The 19936-nt window shown below is 37.6% G+C and overlaps 1 protein-coding gene across 1 annotated transcript in view; it reads right to left on the bottom strand.

Annotated features, from left to right (window-relative positions):
• The window catches only part of LOC130920291 (protein kinase C alpha type), a 294714-nt gene that overhangs the window by 91898 nt on the left and 182880 nt on the right, over positions 1 to 19936 (bottom strand). The window contains exons 6-8 of the mRNA XM_057843391.1: positions 910 to 1066; positions 690 to 824; positions 511 to 604 (exon numbers count right to left, since the gene is read on the bottom strand). Of these exons, the coding sequence (XP_057699374.1) occupies positions 511 to 604; positions 690 to 824; positions 910 to 1066 (386 nt within the window). The remainder of the gene's footprint in view (positions 1 to 510; positions 605 to 689; positions 825 to 909; positions 1067 to 19936) is intronic.

Raw genomic sequence — 19936 nt, 5'->3', positions numbered from 1 at the left:
GATCGTTGTCTTTTACTGAAGTTGGTGTGTTGCCCAAAAAAAGAAAAAAGGCCGACTTTGGTACTCTGCCCAGGTCAGGCCCATGAATGAAACCTCACCATTTTGATAAGTTAAGATTACATATGTCTCATGAATAGTCTCACCAATTTTGAGGAGGATCCAACAAACTCCCATCGTGGCCAGATATAAAATGTGCACCCTGTGAATCAGCTAAAATTGCATATTTTTTCACATTCAATCAAAATTAACCGGTTTCCTGCTGGGTTTGGGATATGGGTCCAATTATGCTAATTTAAGCATATTTAAGCCGCACGAATAAAATTAAGACCCCCAAATTGTCCATTTTCATTTGCCCTGAAGACAGAATAATAATCATGGTAATCCTTCGCAGTTGGGGGAGAATAAAAAAAATAATTAAAAATATAATTTATTGAAATTAAATTGACCTTGTTTGTGTGATCACTTGTTGTGATTAAAAAGTCAAGTCAGCAAGCAGATGTCAATCCTCACCTCAAATTTCAGTCTCAGTTCTTCATTCCCATCATCCTCCTCTGAGATGGGAACGTTGTAATACTCTCCCTCCTCTTGGCACAGCAACTTATACCTGCCAATCAGCAATATAACTTCAGGAAATGAGCTTCCAATCAGTACGTTTTATACTGTATATAGATAGAGAATCAGATCATTACCAGCCACACGCCGCTGCCTTCATGAGCTCCGACACACCAAACGAAAGGGCGCCCATGAAGTCATTCCTGGTTGTCCGATCCCAGTCCCACACCTCCACCGACAGCCTGCGGTCCTTGTCTGTGGGTTTCAATTTGCTGGAATATGCAGATAATTACATAATGGTCAGATTAATTGCAAAATAGCCCTCCAGAAAATAATTATAAAGACAAAATTAGTTACAAGGTAAATGTTTCGCCCCATTTTGGGTTCAGGTTTGAGCGGATGGTTTTGGTCTTCTGCTTGGTCTCATTTTTGGGGTCAGGTATGAGCTTGAGTTTGACGTATGGATCAGAGAGGCCGTTGGGGTCCATAGGTATCAGATTCTTGCCTTCACCAACTAAATGAAAAAAGAAAGAATGGGAACAAACCTGACATGTGAGGTAATGAACCGGATTTGTGAGATTCCTTATCACCAATTTGAGCTCGAAAAAAGGTTTATATTTTCCATAAATTCTTGAAATTTCAACATGGGACAGAAATATATTTTCATTCTGAAATGTGGTGAGATGAGGAAATATTTTCAGGTTACTCAAAAGGCATGCAACAATTTCACTTTGCATTACCTTATTAATCGTACCACAATATTTTCTTGAACAACATTTTGTGGTGCCTATCATAAGTATTCACCTCCTAGGATGCTTTCCCTTTAAACAAAAAAACTGTTGGAAAAACTTTTTAATGTCAATGAAATACAAACATATTAATGAAAGTAATTGTTTGCATAATTATTCACTCCCTTCAGGTCAGTATTTCGTACATGCACCTTTGGCTGAAGTGAGTTGTGTGTCTCAGGCAATGTATCCACGTAGCAGGGTTTTTAAAACCGAGGATCCTGCCCTAATACATTGGGAAAATATAATTACATCCACAACAGCACGTTTGTAGAAACACAGTCAACCGCATTGATTTATTTTTAAGTACTTTCATAACAACGCGCGAAAAATAATTGTCCATAATGCCCCCATCCTTCGCATATGTTCTTCAATATGAAGCACTACAAGAGTTTGTAAAAAAATGGAAACAAAAAAGCACCTGTCTAATTTACTCCAGATGTAAACATTGCAGTCAGTGAGGTTTCCGCAGTTAAAACTTCGGTTATCAGTGTCCACATGATGGCACCACAAACGCAGAATTCAAACATCTTCACTTTGAATGCAGTTTTTAAGAACCCTCGTTGAAATGTGCTTGTGGATGATAGGCCAAATCGTAGAAAAGTTCTTCTTTTTGCCGAATACCCTGCTACATGTAGACATGGCCTCAATCAGTCTTGTACATCTGCCCACTGGAATTTTGCTACATTCTTCTTTGCAAAACTGCTTAAGCACTGTCAGGTTGCGCGGGTTTCGGGCAAGAACTGCCCTTTTCAAGTCCAGCCACAAATTCTCTATAGAATTCAGGTCCGGGCTTTGATTTGACCATTATAGAACCATAAACTCCACCATCAGTTGACAAGACAGCTCCCACAGACATTGCCCCACACCTTCCCGTAGGGTGCCAACCCATTCAGAACGTTGAGTTGGCTTTCACTGTGATAAACTCAAACACACGCTGCATTCTAACGCCGGATTTAGGTGGAAACAGGGCGACGGTTTTACAGCATACAAGCAGGCAGGAGTGTCTCAACAGTGATTTGGTGATTTGGCACTTTTGAACGTGAAACAAATCAATTGATACAATTTGTGTAACTTTGGCTTGAAATATTTATGTAAAATAAACGATAACAACCCGTTTTTTGCTTTTAACCAAGATTGTTGACTGTTTTACGTTCACATCTATAGAAATTCGGCGATATGAGCATTTATTTGCAAAAATGTTCAACTTAAAAAGCTCTTTGTTTTGTGACGGTCGCCATATTGGATTTTGTACAATAGTGAAATTCAACCTAAATAAGTTGCGATTGTATATAGAAAAATGCAAATTGTGCTTCTGTTGAGTAAAATTAAGATGATTTTGCAAGCTTTCCTCAAGTGTTAAGTTTCTGATGTGAAAACAGTGATTTATTAGCTGTTAAAAAAAAAAAGTTGCTATCTCTGCATTTGGTGATTTTTGTACATCTAGCGTAAAATTTGAGAATTTTACAGCCATTTAAAGTTTTGTTTTACTTGTATAAAAAAATAATCGGGATTTTATTATGTAACGACTTTGAATTTTTTTATGTCGCTGCTAATGGAGACTTATATATGCCTATGGGAGGTGCTTGTTTTAGTTTTAGGTCGTTCGCGGCTTTGGTTTTGAAAATATTTGAATTTTAGGTTTTTGAAACTAGGCCCCCTACGGATCGGCCTCGAACCCCAATGTCCTGTCAACTGGTAGTGAAGTCTATGACAGAAAATTTACCTGGTTCTTTTTAACCATTCCTATGTATATATTCTATTTAATTGACATTAAAATGTTTTTTCCAACAAATGTTTGTGTTAAAAATGCTAAATTGTTTTGACCATGATTGTTTAATGAATGCAATAAAAGGGGAAACAACCAAGGGGGTTAAAACTTATTATAGGCAAAGTACATACAAACCCTTAAATTTAAAATAATGTCCAATTTTAATAAAACGTAAATGACAACAATGAGCCGCTTTTCATTTTTGATAGACTGTTTGTTCAAAGAGCAACACTGCAATTAACATCAGCAAAAGTTTCAATTAATATGCAGCTCCATTTTATGTAAATCTCTTGATCAGGGGGAAAAGAAACTAAAGCAGATGAAGTCTTTTGAACAGCAGGTGAACATCAGTGGAACCCGCGGCAGGTGTTCAAGATCAAACATGCAATTCATATGTAACATGTGTGTGCGTGGTGACGCTAAGCTTTTGAGAGAGCAAAAGCAGGAAGTGAGGGAAAGCTTTCATCCTCCCATAATAAGATGAACAGGAAACAAAAAGGACATGCTAAGGCTACGACTACAGTGGGGCAAATAAGTATTTAGTCAACCACTAATTGTGCAGGTTCTCCCACTTGAAAATATTATAGAGAGGCCTGTAATTGTCAACATGGGTAAACTTTTAAAGAATTTACTTGCAAATCACGATGGAAAATAAGTATTTGGTCAATACCAAAAGTCATATCAATACTTTTATTTGCCCCACAGTATACAAAACAAACAGAGCTACATAAGGATGCTGACACAAAAAAAAGAAAAAAAAATATTAATGCACAATGTGCCTAGTTATGCTTTTTGTTTTTTTCAAATTAGATTTATAACTTGTGATCTGCAAACATATTAATAAAGACTGTTTAAGACAGACGCGTCTAAAAGAATAAAAATTCTACTTTTTAATCCCTTCTGGAATATTAATTTTTAGTCATTATTTACCTTCCAAACCTCATGTGTAACGGAAACGCAACAACCACTGATAAACTACAGCAGAAGTACTGTATTCATTCTTCAACTTGTACTTCCCATCTTCACCCGTAGGTGGAGAAAAAGCCATTATAATACAGTCTATTCTTTATACGTATTTGAATGCTGTTGATATACTATAAAAGTATCTGTAGATTTTATTTTGGGTGTTTTTGATGTTTCAATTTGTATGTATGGACACTAACATTCATCCTTCACACACTCATTAGCGTTATTATTGGGAGGGTTTATTTATCCATTCATTTGATGTATTTATTTCTAATATGTACTATTCACTGTATATGTTCAACTGTTTATTATTTGCTCGGTATTTTAATTTTTGTTTGTCTGTTTGTAGTAGGTATTTTTCAGTGGAGCCCTTTGGGATATTTTTTTGATAATTTAGAGCTTTAAATAAATTTGACTTGATTATTGCTACCAAAACGAAAACAGAAGTGCTGCTAGATAATAAGGTTCGATGTCCAGAGGTTACTGTCCATGAAATGTCAGTGATAACAACCAACTTTCCTTCTTGACTTTCACACCTTTGCCCTATGTGGAAACACCAACAACACATTCACAAGGCCAAGTCTTCATCTGACATGAGTCCACTGTGTCCTCCAAAAAAATTAGGTCAGCAATGTTTGCTCTCCGTCTCCTTTGGCAAACAAGGTGAGTAAAGCTAATAGTTCCTCCGCACACAATACCTAAACCTATCTACATTCCGCCAAAAACACCAAGTAAAAAAACAACTGAACATCCTGCTTGGTTGATCCAACTTGTCACAAAAATTTGAATAAGAAGCATATACAGTGGGGTAAATAAGTATTTAGTCAGCCACCAATTGTGCAAGTTCTCCTACTTGAAACGATTAGAGATGCCCGTAATTGTCAATATGGGTAAACCTCAACCATGAGAGAAAGAATGTGAGAAAAAAACAGAAAATCACATTGTTTGATTTTTAAAGAATTTATTTCCAAATTAGAGTGGAAAATAAGTATTTGTTCACCTAAAAACTAGGGCTGTCAAACGATTAAAATTTTTAATCGAGTTAATTACAGCTTAAAAATTAATTAATCGTAATTAATCGCAATTAATCGCAATTCAAACCATCTATAAAATATGCCATATTTTTCTGTAAATTATAAATATATTCTGTAAAATAAATTGTTCGAATGGAAAGATAAGACATAAGATGGATATATACATTCAACATACGGTACATACGGACTGTAGTGGGCATTTCACTCTGTCATTTAAATCTGTCTATGCTATCCTCACTCCGAAGCTTCTACTTTTTCCAAAGCTACACAGCTAGTGAACGACGCCTTAATAATCAGACTTCTTCCTTTTTCATCTGATTTATTAATAAAATAGCCTCAAACCACTGTCCTCTTTAGACCGTAGTGAAACAACAACAAAAAAGTACACAGCATTGCATTAGCAACAACGTTAGCTTAGCACGCTATACAGGTTCACTAAACATAAACAAAAAGCGTCTCATACAAAAAATATAACATTTCGCTTACTAACATAATGTGTACATTCTTTACAACAACCATACTTACGGACAAATCTTGACCAAGGATCATATAAGCACAACATTATCAGCCCGAGACGTCGTGCAGCCATAATGAAGAAATGAAGAAAATAATAAACCATGTCGCAAAGCGACCACAAGAGTTCGCTGTTGGACAACGCAAAAAGCCTTGCTGTAAAACTTACCAAAAGGCAGAATACTTTCTGAGCGGGACATGTGCGTTAATTGCGTCAAATATTTTAACGTGATTAATTTAAAAAATTAATTACCGCGCGTTAACGCAATAATTTTGACAGCCCGACTAAAAACATGCAAGATTTCTGGCTGTCAGGTCTAACTTCTTCTAACGAGGTCTAACGAGGCTCCACTCATTACCTGTATTAATGGCACCTGTTTTAACTCATTATCAGTATAATAGACACCTGTCCACAACCTCAGTCAGTCACACGCCAAACTCCACTATGGCCAAGACCAAAGAGCTGTCGAAGGTCACCAGAGACACATTGTAGACCTGCACCCGGCTGGGAAGACTGAATCTGTAATAGGTAAAATGCTTGGTTTAAAGAAATCAACTGTGGGAGCAATTATAAGAAAATGGAAGACATACAAGATCACTGATAATCTCCCTCGATCTGGGGCTCCATGCAATGTCTCATCCCGTGGCGTCAAAATGATAACAAGAACGGTGAGCAAAAATCCCAGAACCACTTGGCGGGACCTAGTGAATGACCTACAGAGAGCTGGGACCACAGTGACAAAGGCTACTATCAGTAACACAATGCGCCGTCAGGGACTCAAATCCTGTACTGCCAGACGTGTCCCCCTGCTTAAGAAAGTAAACGTCCAGGCCCGTCTGCGGTTCGCTAGAGAGCATTTGGATGATCCAGAAGAGGACTGGGAGAATGTGTTATGGTCAGATGAAACCAAAATAGAACTTTTTGGTAGAAACACAGGTTCTCGTGTTTGGAGGAGAAAGAATACTGAATTGCATCCGGAGAACACCATACCCACTGTGAAGCATGGGGGTGGAAACATCATGCTTTGAGGCTTTTTTTCTGCAAAGGGACCAGGACGACTGATTTGTGTGAAGGAAAGAATGAATGGGGCCATGTATCGAGAGATTTTGAGTGAAAATCTCCTTCCATCAGCAAGGGCATTGAAGATGACACGTGGCTGGGTCTTTCAGCATGACAATGATCCCAAACACACAGCCAGGGCAACAAAGGAGTGGCTTCGTAAGAAGCATTTCAAGGTCCTGGAGTGGCCTAGCCAGTCTCCAGATCTCAACCCCATAGAAAATCTGTGGAGGGAGTTGAAAGTCCGTGTTGCCCAACGACAGCCCCAAAACATCACTGCTCTAAAGGAGATCTGCATGGAGGAATGGGCCAAAATACCAGCAACAGTGTGTGAAAAGCTTGTGAGAGTTACAGTTACAGAAAACGTTTGGCCTCCGTTATTGCCAACAAAGGGTACATAACAAAGTATTGAGATGAACTTTTGATATTGACCAAATACTTATTTTACATCATGATTTGCAAATAAATTCTTTAAAAATCAAATAATTTGATTTTCTGGTTGTTGTTTTCCCACATTCTGTCTCTCATGGTTGAGGTTTACCCATGTTGACAATTACAGGAGTCTCTAATATTTTCAAGTGGGAGAACTTGCACAATTAGTGGTTGACTACTTATTTGCCCCACTGTAAACTAGAATTTCTTTGTATATCACATTCATATTGGTACTTTTCATTGGCATTTTTGTGATTTTTTTTTTTTTTAAGCTGTAGATTCGTTTGCGAGGTTACCACAAGAAGCCTTTTCATCTGCGTCTCAACAATGAGTCAGAGTAAAAGCGAGACTTGGAAGTTGATTTCCTCTTTGAAGAAACCTGTTCGCATACATGTGTTGTGCAAGTGAGTCAGCTATTCTTCGAAGAAGGAAATTGCAGAGAATGCTTCAAAGTCCAAGAGGCTTGGGGCTTAAATCATTGCATGCTTGCTGCTGTCCACTATAAGGCTGTGTGCAAAGGCCAGAAAGATTGTTGAACCACGACCAACTACAGTATACCTTGCAGCAAGTTTTCTTTCCGAGCAGAGACACTAATGAGAAGGAAATGTGTGTGTTTTTTTTTTCCTGTCAGAACGAGAAGCCGCATTTAAAGGCCTAATGCATTTTGAGGATATGCAGTGGGAAGAGGCCATAGTGAAGAATAAAAGGCCCCTTGAAAAAAAAATCTCCATAATAATTTAAGCACATTCTGGGATGGGCTGTTTTTAATTTATTTATTATAAAATATGAATTGGGCTTCATCACCGTAATGGCATGTAACAAGTCAAAGACTATAGAGAAAAAAGGCTACTTGGTTACTTTAAAATTTACTTGGTGTCGTAACCACAAAGCTTTTACTCGTTTTAGTTGAATTAGTTTAGCTTTTAATGAACATTGTATTAATTTCTAATGTTTTTTTTTTTTTTTTTAATAAATATTTTAAAATAATATAATAAAATGCAACAACTATTAATTCCCCAAAATATATACATACCAATAATAATTAGTACATTTTAATTTTATGACCTAAAATAGACACTTGCCCTATGAAGAGTTAAAGTTCTTAAGTGTCAACTTTTGATAGCTGTCCACTAGTGCTGGGCGATATGACTAAGTACTTATTAGAGCAGGGCGGTAAACCGAAAATTTACCGTCACCAAAATTCTTCACGATGACCGACGTAATTTTGACCATGTCGGTAAATTCGGTAATTTAATAAAACAAGAAAATACAGCCTTTTTATCCCGCTTTGACTCTGTGTTGTTCGGCTATGTTCGTTCTCCTTTAAGAAAGCAGACAGTGTGCTTACGTATGGAGTCACGTGGTTTTCAGGAAGCCAAACAAACAGAAGCCCGGTAGGCTAACGCTAGCGGCTAACGCTACAAGTAAACGGGATGGAGTCTGGCTTAAGTTAGCTTCGCCAAACTTTCACCCGACGTTAAGTAAACTCTTGGCGGGTTCCAGACGGGCTTTCACCCGCTGTCCTCCCTGGTTCTCACGATTTCAGGAGAGAATGCTTTCAGTGCTTTCTTCTGGTAACCAAGCCACAGGCTAACGCTAGCGGCTAACAGCGGTTACAAATGAACGTGAAAGAATCGGATAGCGGCTCTAACCTTGTCTAAACGGCTTAAATTAATGAGTGGACTGGGCAAGGACTTCATGTAGCAATCATTATGTCGCGTTATTTGGCATCTGTGTGATTTCTCTGAAAGCTTTCATGATGGTAAAGCACTCAGCATAAAGTATAATCCAACAGTGAAGCCTATATATAATATGACAGTTTAATGGCCACAGCTATTTTTCTGTATGTGTTTGCTTTAGTCTGCCATCATAAAACCTTAAATGTTTCATTGGCATCAGAGCAATACAGCTTTAATCTGGTTGTGTCTGTGTGGTGGGGTGCATGTATTAAAAAAATGTTTCGGAAAAAAACAACAACCCTGAAACCTTGACGTGAACACTTGTGTTGAATAATAATGACACAGCAGCCATTACCAATAAGTTGTCGGAAGTGTACTGTTAAAGCTGCAAGTCATTGGTGTTAGAATGACATGTTTGCACAGTCGTCATATTGATTTTTATAATGTTGTACATTTTTCAAGTCATACAAGCTGTGATAAATGTCACACTAGAATTCTTTTTGTTTACAAGATTTTTTTAATACTTAATGTTTAGACTGCATGTGCAATTGTTAAATTGAAAGCTGGTAAATAAATTTAACGAGAAACTGTTAATTTGTATTCCATGCATTGATTCAAACTTTCAAATTACATAACAGTCCGCTTGGGCGAATTTATCTTCATTTATCGTTATCGAGGTAAATCTGCTCAATTTACCATGATAAGTACTTAAGGCCGCATCGCCCAGCCCTAGTACTTATCATGGTAAATTGAGCAGATTTACCTCGATCACGATAAATGACGATAAATTCATCCAAGCAGACGGTTAAACAATTTGAAAATCTGAATGAATGCATGAAATACAAATTAACAGTTTCTGATTGATTGATTTATTTACCAACTTTCAATTCAACTTTTTTAACAATTACATTCAGTACATTCAGTGGAAACATTAAGTATATAAACATATCTTATAAATAATAAGCATTCAAGTATAAACATTTAAAACTGCTTGTATAACTTGAACAATGTACAACATCTTAAATATTGCTATGGTCACAATGCAAAAATGTCATGTAAAACAAATGAATTACAGCAAGAGGGGCTTGAACAGTGCACTTCAAACAGAGGACCGAGTATCAGGCAACTTATTGTTAATGGCTGCTGTGACATGATCACTCAACACAAGTGTTTACGTCAAGGTTTCAGAGTTTTTATCAGAGCATTTTCTGAAATAAACGCACGCGAACACACACATTAAGCTATATTGCTCTAACTCTTATGCTAATGGAACATTTAAAGAGCATACGACACCAGAAAAAAAGTCTTAAATGGCATTATTATGTGAATTAGAATCATATTTTGAGACGATTCGACCATATACAACAATTTAGCAAAGCGCAGATGACGAGAAATTAGTCTTTTAATCTGCCGGTTAGCCACGCCTACAATTATAGGGCTTTAGCGTCCCCAACAGGTGGATGACGTCAGCGGTAGACTAGGCTCATCGGTTTTACTATTCAGCCCATTGAGGGGGAATTGTTCAGAACGAGGAAAACGAGACGAAAAGAGCTGCAAAATGTCATTGTTTCAGTCTCTCTACTCCCAATATTTTTACAGGATATTCTTTTTATCCAAGTATTTTCCCCAATAGCTATATAAATGGCTTGAGAAGGACCAGTCAGCCCGTCGAGGGGGAACTATTCACAATGAGGAAAACGCGACGAAGAGAGCGGCAAAATGTCATTGTTTCTGTCTCTTTACTTCAATATTTTTACAGGATATTCTTTTTACCCAAGTACTTTCCCCAATTGCTAAATAAATGGCATGGTCATGACAAATAACTTGTGCTAAATGGAATATAAAATAATAAAAATCCATTTATTCAAGACGACATGGCAAAATTACTCCATAATGGTCAAAACAGTCGACTTTACCTTTACTGTCACACCTGCCGAACGATATTTTATGACACCTAAATCGGACATATGTCATTTCCCTTCCCCGGCTTCGGAGAATGTAAACAGACCAGAAGGAGTGACAGCTAGCCGACATGCTAACCCGAACCGAGGGATGTTTCAAAGTCTTCGAAGTGGAAAATCACACATAACTAGCCTGGATTATTTGACATGACGACCCGGTTGTCGAGTTTCTTTGCGGATCGGCAAACCGCCCGGCGGAGAGCAATTTACAGTTCGTTCCCTGGAGGAGGGTGGCTGGAACTGTTGTGTAGCTAACGTGCTAACAGCTAACTGCTAATGAGCGTGAGGATAGCTTTTTACATGCCTATCAATGATCAAACGTAAGTAGTCCTTTATTTAAAGGAATTTTATAGTGTTTACTTTGTAATCACTGTATTCGTATTTGACATAATACAAAACAAGATGTTTACTCACTTCCTTGTAAATCCAATGGTCCCACAGTAAATATCCACGGTGAATGGGAACCTTTTGAAACTCCAAAAAGGCGCATACGCCTCTCCCGCATACAGAATGATTTTTCTGCAGCCGTTTGGCTGGCGTGATGCAAAAAATAAAAGTATTAATCCGCAAAATCAGCTGAATCCTTCGTCCTCATACACAACAGTACACTGTAGCGTGAAGAGGACGTCTTCTACCGTACACGTCACAGCGCCCTCCTCCTCAATGCGAGACCGAAGCCGGAAGTCACTCATTTTCCTGGCGCGGGATTCAAAAAACTAAATAAATATAGCGATCGCTTCCACACACATCCAAGCGGTCCATATCATTCAGGAGCATAAAATACCGCGTGTATTATGAAATAAACATGCTTTTTCGTGTCACAAGCACTTTAAGATTTTATAATGGCAGTAATGACACAGAATCAAGCAAGCACATACAAAAAAAATAGCCGTGGCCATTCAGCGGTCATATTATAGGCTACACTGTTGGATTATACTTTATGCTGAATGCTGAGCTGATCCATTGTAAAGTGTACCATCATAAAAGCTATCAGATAAGTCACACACTTATAGAGATGCAAAATGACTCGCCATTCTGATTACTCGATGCAGTCCATGCCAAAAGCACTGCTCTCGCACCCTCTCATTGAGTTCAGCTGCTTCGACAAAGTTAGGGCCGCTGTCAGTGGTGATGGCAACTTCACGTCCTACGCAGAGAGCATTTGTTTCAGGACCCGAGTGATCTTTTCACCTGTGTGGTCGTCCGGGGAATGCGCCGTATCCTGCACCCGGGTGTGCAGCTGCCATTTGTAGTCTATGAAATGGACCGTCAAATTGATGTAGGGCTCCATGGTTCGTCGTCCTTCTCAATTCCAAAATACTTCCAGACAATCAACGTTGAGTCCTTTCTTGGCACCAAAACAACACTATGAGGGTCAATTAATGCTATACTCGAAAGGCCTGTGGTCTGGCTCCTGGTTGCTGTTTCACTATTATCCAATTCCATCACGTTCACTTGTAGCGTTAGCATTAGCGTGCCGGTTGATAGCAACATGCTTCTGTTTGTTTGATTTTCTGTTAGCCACGTGACCTCACACATAAGCACACTGGCTGTCCGTTCTTAAAGGGGAATGAACATAGCTGAACAACATATAGTTAAAGAGGAAGGAAAATATTTTTTTTCGTTTCATTAAAAACACTAATTTCCCAACATGGTCCAAATTACGTAGGTCATCGTGAACCATCTTGGTAACGGTAAAATTTTGGTAAACCGCCTGGCTCTACTGTTCACTGCAGTGTCCCTAAAAGAGTTTGGAGTTATGAAATCTAAAAAAAAAAAAAAAAAAAAAACTCCGATAGTGAAAATAAAGAGCACCTTGACAGAGAAAAAAGATAAACCTAAAAAAAGTAGTGTAAGAAGGGCAGATTAGGAGCTCAAAGATGAAAGAACAGTAAAGCAAGGCTTTCGACTTGTGTTTTAATGCTGATGGCTTGGACTTCTTCTTAATCGTCAGGAGAATAAGTAGTCAAAATCTCACACTCAGAACTAATATGAAAGAAGACATGGTTGTGAGAGTAACTACCTATTCCCACTTCAATTTCCCAAAATTTCTAGGGTGGTACTTCAATGCAACTTCACCACAGGACAAGTCAAGGTGGGTCAATGTCAATCTTCTCCAAAAAAAAAGTATCTTCAGGAACTAATCATATTTTACAGATTGCTCGAAAATGATTCACAATACTGCAAAAAAAAAAAAAAAAGTCAATTTTCCAATGCAAAAATAAAATACAAAAAGTGAGTTGTTTTTTTTTTTTTGACAAATGGCCGGTGCAAGAAAAGAAAGAAGGCACCTGACTGTCATCTGCTCACTGCTAGCCTCTGAAAATAGCCTGAAAAAGTGTGAAAAGGAAACAAAGAGAAGCAGAGGATAGAGGGAGTGAAAATGCACAAGCAAATGAAATGTACCAAATAAGCCTGTGTTTGGACTTTTGCCTTTAGTACTAACAAACATGGAATTCAAGTGATCAATGTGATATTCGATAACCCCCCTAAACCCCTAAAAAATTATGATATTGTAATTTACCCATCAAATATATACATTTCATATAATACGACAAAGAGGCACACATGACGAGCTCAGGTAGTCCAAACCAACCACATTCTTCATGATATTTTCTTCTTTGCCGTGTTGCACATGTACAGTACGCACATCTACAGCAAGCAGAAGATCACGACAGATTTTAGCTTTGCCAGCATAGGAAAAACACACTTCAAGGAGAAAAAAAGGTTAAAGACAAAATGGGATCTCACTGATCCACCCACATCTCCAGTCAATCCGCCCTGAATACCAACTCCTGTGACCTGTGCACACCTACACAGCACCCTCGAATAGAGCACAATGCAACAAAAACTGAATACACATCAGATGGATTATCAATTAAGACACACATGGGGTAATGGGTCAATAGTAGAGAAGAATGGTGGGGAAAAAGTGAAACAAAAGAACAAAGCAGGATTCTTCAAAAAGTCAATAAAAACTGAATATGTATCAGATAAGGCTACAACAACGAATTGATTTATTCGATTAAAATCCATGAATAGATTAGTCAAATTTGATTGATTTCTGCCGGCAGCTATGAGCAGTCCCATTTGGGTCTTTGTTTGTGTGAAATGAGAGGCTGTGCACGCGCCAGTGATTAGACCGAGAGAGTGAGTTCACTGCTAGTCCGCTACACTCAGGTTGGGTTGCTGAATCAATAACTTCAAAGTGTCGAAAGTTAGATTGTCTTTTGTGTTTCGTCAACGATGACTGTAACGAAAATATTTCATCAACAATTTTTTCCTGATGACGACGAGACAATAACAAGCTAAAAACGTGTTTTGAGGGGCAAAAACAAAGCGAGACTAATGCCAGTTTTCGTCTGACGAGAGAATGAGACGAAAATGTGCAAAAGTTTCCGTCACATATTCACAATGTGTGACATTTTATGTGTAGCTAGCTTGCATCACAAGTGTCTCATTGTATCACTCATATGACATGCTGCGCCCCCCGCCCCAATTCACCAGTGTGTCTTTTTCAGTCTCCAAGCTTGCACACACGGTAAAATTTGCTTTCTTGGCGAGAGAGAATATGCAATGTTGCCTTAGCCTTTAAAGGTTTGTGCTGAGTGATGATAATACGCTAAATATAATTCGTAGCGTTAGCATAGTATTCACGTTAGCATTAAGCTAATGCTAACAGCGAGCATTCTCTTAAACTCAGTGGCGCCTCCAGAAATTTTTTCATAGGGGTGGCCAGATGGGGCCACTTAAAATCTTGCACCAAACCTAAAAGCCATAATTTCAGGTTTTCATTATATTATTGCAGTAAAAAGGTTAGGGGAAAACTATCAGAAAGACTTAAGGACACGGCTACTCATATACTTTGGTGTATTGTGTAATATTTAATGTTACTAATGATTTAATGTGCATAGTCCATAATCCATAGTTCATAGTCCTAGCTGTGCATTTGGGATGAAATGCATAACTGATGCTACAACAATCTAACGATATAGTGGCAAGCGGGGTGGCCAGTGGGTTGGCCAACAAATTCATAAGGGGGGCCGTGGCCACCCCTGGCCACCCCCTGGTGGCGCCACTGCTTAAACTCTCTGACAACTTTTTTACTTATAGTTCGTGGCGTCCAGGTGGGTATAAATCATTGAAAATAATGTACTGTTTTGCTGCTGAGTGAGTATTATCACCAAGTTGGCGTTGTCCTTGTAGGCGCTACAATATTTGCTTGTTTTTCAATGTTCATTTGAAATAGTTGGAAACCTGGAGTACATTTTCTAAATTTTACTGACAAAAACATCTTTAGTACACTTCAACTAAAACTAGACGAAATTGGTCCTGACTTTTCAGCAACAAAAACTAGACAAAGACAAACACATTTTGAGGTGACTAAAATATGACTAAAATTAATTATTGTAAAGTATTGTAGTCCAAAAGACTAACACTAAGACGAAAATTAAAAAGGCTGCCAAAAACATCACTGGTTGTTAGATCCAGTGTGCCTCTGTCAGAGGTGAGTAAATGAAGCCAATTCTATTGTTTGTATTCTTTGTTGATGAAACGTTACTACTTAGCACGGAGCGCTAAGCTAGTTAGCGATTATGCTAATCAGTGTCTTAAGTGTCCGTTTGTATTTGTTTGTATTTATATCAGCGCTTTGCCCAAAAGATAAAAAAGTGTCAATTCTTTTCATGTTTTATACTCAGAACCTATATTAAAAACTAACACGTTTTATGTACTTAAAACAGTACAGTTGTAGACAAGAGTTAAGTCAGCAAGTTGGAATAAAATATTTTTGAAGGAAACAATCATCCATTTTGTCTTCAGTGTTACATACAACATGTCGAAAAAAATACTTCAAGTTACTGTACAATGTGAAAGTGGTTGAAAAAAATTATCCGATTAACCGTTTAATTAATCGTCCGATTAATCGATAAAAATATATATATTTTTTTTTAATCATTAGTTGCAGCCAGGGCCGGAGTGGGACTCATTTTCGGCCCTGGAATTTCATGCCTCAGACCGGCCCACTCATTTAAAATTATGTCATTATGCATACACGTGTTAAGTTCAGTGTTCTCTAAAGCCGTGTACTGTAATTCTGTGTATTCCAATTCAGTGCAGGTCATGGTTGTTTAACAAGGTGGCTTTATTTTAACAAGTGCAACACAACATATTTTGAACAAATTTAAAAATGGATTTTAAAAAAAACTATATTAAATGATACATTTGAAAAATAAATTAGGCCTGTCAAATGATTAAAATTTTTGATCGAGTTAATTACAGCTTAAAAATTAATTGTAATTAATCGCAATTCAAACCATCTATAAAATATGCCATATTTTTCTGTAAATTATTGTTGGAATGGAAAGATGAGACACAAGATGGATATATACATTCAACATAAGGTACATAAGGACTGTATTTGTTTATTATAACAATAAATCAACAAGATGGCATTAACATTATTAACATTCTGTTAAAGCGATCCATGGATAGAAAGACTTGTAGTTCTTAAAAGATAAATGTTAGTACAAGTTATAGAAATTTTATATTAAAACCCCTCTTAATGTTTTCGTTTTAATAAAATTTGTAAAATTTTCAATCAAAAAATAAACTAGTAGCCCACCATTGTTGATGTCAATAATTACTTACACAATGCTCATGGGTGCTGAAGCCTATAAAATCAGTCGCACCCAAACGCCAGCGGAGGGCGGCAAAACTCCATAAAGCACAATTAACAAGTGGGCATGTCATTGTACTGTCATTTAAATCTGTCTGAGCAGGGCATGTGCGTTAATTGCGTCAAATATTTTAACGTGATTCATTTAAAAAATTAATTACCGCCCGTTAACGCGATAATTTTGGCAGCCCCAAAATAAATGAATAAATAAGACCTTTTCTGCAACATCAAATATTAACAAAATGAGTGCTTACAGATAAAACAAACATAGCAACATAACAATATGAAAAATAAAGAATACGTATTGCACATTGTAACAACTTCTAATGATACTATTATCCATTTTCCATTTCCACTTTAAAAACGCCACGTAATTGATTATATTAATTCTAATGTTCACTCGCTGAACGACATGGCAATCCTACCTTCCAGCTCTGCACCTGTGGTGTGTTCATTATGGCTAATGCTTGCTGCTACATATCCCTTGTGAGGTGCTACAAGAAGCCAAAGTTTCCACAATTACATATTGTCGTATCACACGGTGCAAGTTGCATTTTATTCGCCATCTGGCCTTACCACTTTCGTTGTAATCCTCTGTAGTTTGAGGCAGCAAGGTCGTTGCATGAAAAAAATTAGCTATTTTCGCGCATTTTGCCAATTCTTTCACGAGTGCTTTTCTCTTTTTAATTCTTATTTTTCAGCGCCACCCTTTCTCTTTTTATCCATCCGAGCACCGAGATAGCAGCTAATTTGGCTCAATACAGACTACAATTAGGGGGCGGAGCTGCATGCTGTATTTTTCGTCTGCACACGTGAGGATGAGTCTGGAAAAAAAAATAATACTGTTTTTTTTTTTTTTAAGACGGCCCACAGGGACAGCGGTAACAGAATGTAAGTTATACTCAGTGACACTGTCATAAATAAATACCAAACAAAAAATGATAACAGTGTAATTTTTTTTTTTTTTTTTTAATAAAACGCGGACCGGCCCATCTGGCCGGCCGGCCCTTCTGGAATCGTCCAGAAGCTCCCGATTAGTCACTCCGGGCCTGGTTGCAGCCCTAGTATCAGATATGTGCTTATGTCACTTCAGTGTAAACAGATCACATCATTCCTAGTGCTAGTCTTTTCTTGTCCACAATTCCTACAGGTGGCAGGATTGTTTAACAAGCAAACAGTGAACTACAGAAGAGTCAATAACAAACACAAAGATGCTCTTGAGCAAGTTATACTGTGAATACTGCGATGGAACAAAAGCATTCCTAAGACTAAGACGAGGGTGGCGTGCTCAGCACAGACCAATACAAGGGAGCAGTGTTGCTGCATGATGTCAAAGCGGACAATAGCACTGCAGCACCACAGTTGTCTTTCACCACACAGACAAGTCTTCTTGTGTCTCCTCCAGAGCTGCTATGCTAGCCCAGTTGCCCCACAACAACTCAATTCCACCATGTCTCAGTATTTAGAACTGCACAAATGACAAACTAGTTCATTTTCTGAGAATTTTTGCCAGAAGGTTGTTTGTCTACCACTGTTTAATGTGGAACCTTTAATGCATTGCAGGATACATTTTAGGAGATGTTAAACAAATAAGTGTTTGTGCTTGCAATGATATTTATTTTGGCTTGCTAAGATTACACTTTCAAAAAAGCATTAAATGCGAAGATAAAATAAAATTCTTGAGTGTTTCCTTAAACTATGCAGAATTGCAATTTCATGTCACAAGAGTAATAAATGCATATAAAAATAAAATACCTGAGCTTAGCCTCAAATGATATAAAAATAAATAAATAAATGAAGATCTAAGCACAACTAAAGAACAATTGGCTAACTTGTATAGCAAAAGTCCGCTAGCTTAAATGCTAAATATTTTTTAATGCTCTTAACAAATCGTTTAAACTAGGGCTGTCAAACGATTAAGATTTTTAATCGAGTCGATTACAGCTTAAAAATTAATTAATCGTAATTAATCACAATTAATCGCAATTCAAACCATCTATAAAATATGCCATGTTTTTCTGTAAATTATTGTTGGAGTGGAAAAATAAGACACAAGATGGATGTATACATTCAACATACGGTACATAAGGACTGTATTTGTTTATTATAACAAAAAACCAACAAGATGGCATTAACATTATTAACATTCTGTTAAAGCGATCCATGGATAGAAAGACTTGTAGTTCTTAAAAGAAAAATGTTGGTACAATTTATAGAAATTTTATATTAAAACCCCTCTTAATGTTTTCGTTTTAAAGAAATTTGTAAAATTTTCAATCCAAAAATAAACTAGTAGCCCGCCATTGTTGATGTCAATAATTACTTACACAATGCTCATGGGTGCTGAAGCCTATAAAATCAGTCGCACCCAAGTGCCAGCAGAGGGCAGCAAAACTCCATAAAACACAATTACCAAGTGAGCGTTTCACTGTACCGTCATTTAAATCTGTCTGAGCAGGGCATCTGCGTTAATTGCCTCAAATATTTTAACATGATTAATTTAAAACATTAATTAACGCCCGTTAACGCGATAATTTTGACAGCCCTTGTTTAAACACATATTCACCCCAAAAAACTGCAAAATATACTTCTAAATTAAATAACGAACATATAAATAAACACATTAGCTCAAACAAAAACATTCTTAGGTTGGTCTTAACAGGGAGCAGCTGGATTCAGCCATGTTAGATGAGTTAAGGCATATTCCCTGTTGCCACCAGGGGAAACTGTATCCACCCAAATCAATAAATCTAAATACAACACTTTCAAAACAAACCACTACAAAATCACTCTAAACGAATTCTCGAAGCAGCAAAATTTGATTCGAAGCTTTTTTCTAATCGAATTACTGTAATTTTCGGACTATAAACCGCTACTTTTTCCCCCTCATTTTGAATCCTGTGGCATATAGTCCAGTGTGTCTTGTTTATTGATTTATTTGGATAAATAGGTAACACTTTATTTGACAGTGGCGTCATAAGACTCTCATTGTCCGAGGGGTGCACACACGGCTGGACTCTAATGCACAAGACACGTGAGATTGGCTTTTACGAATGAATGGTTTATTCAAAAACTAACACGGAAACAGAATGACTTCAAAGTTCCAACAAAAACATCAAGAGGCAAAAAACATCACAAGGCAAAAACTTAGCTTAATGACGGTGAGGTAGCTTCCTACTGATCTCCAACAAAAGAAAACGCACTGGCACAGGACAAGAAACAAGCGGGTTGTATAAGGAGTAAGGCTAATGATAAACAGCTGTGGGGAATCAGGTAGTAGTGTACCCCACGAATGCTATTTTCAGACCGCAAGGCTGCGTAACGCCACCATTGTAAACCGGAAGGGGGTCAACATATAAGCACGCTCGCATACAATCAATGCTATTACTGCTTGTTTTCTGGTGGTAAGCTTTGAAAAAAGAACATGCCAATTAAATACTGCTGCTATGAAACTTGTAGAAACGACTCTAGACATTACGACCGTCCACATATGAAGGATGTTT

This window comes from Corythoichthys intestinalis, chromosome 8 (genome assembly GCF_030265065.1).
Source record: "Corythoichthys intestinalis isolate RoL2023-P3 chromosome 8, ASM3026506v1, whole genome shotgun sequence".
NCBI lineage: Eukaryota > Metazoa > Chordata > Actinopteri > Syngnathiformes > Syngnathidae > Corythoichthys > Corythoichthys intestinalis.
Note: the sequence above shows the minus strand (reverse complement) of the source record. Positions and strands in the feature narration are given on the sequence as shown.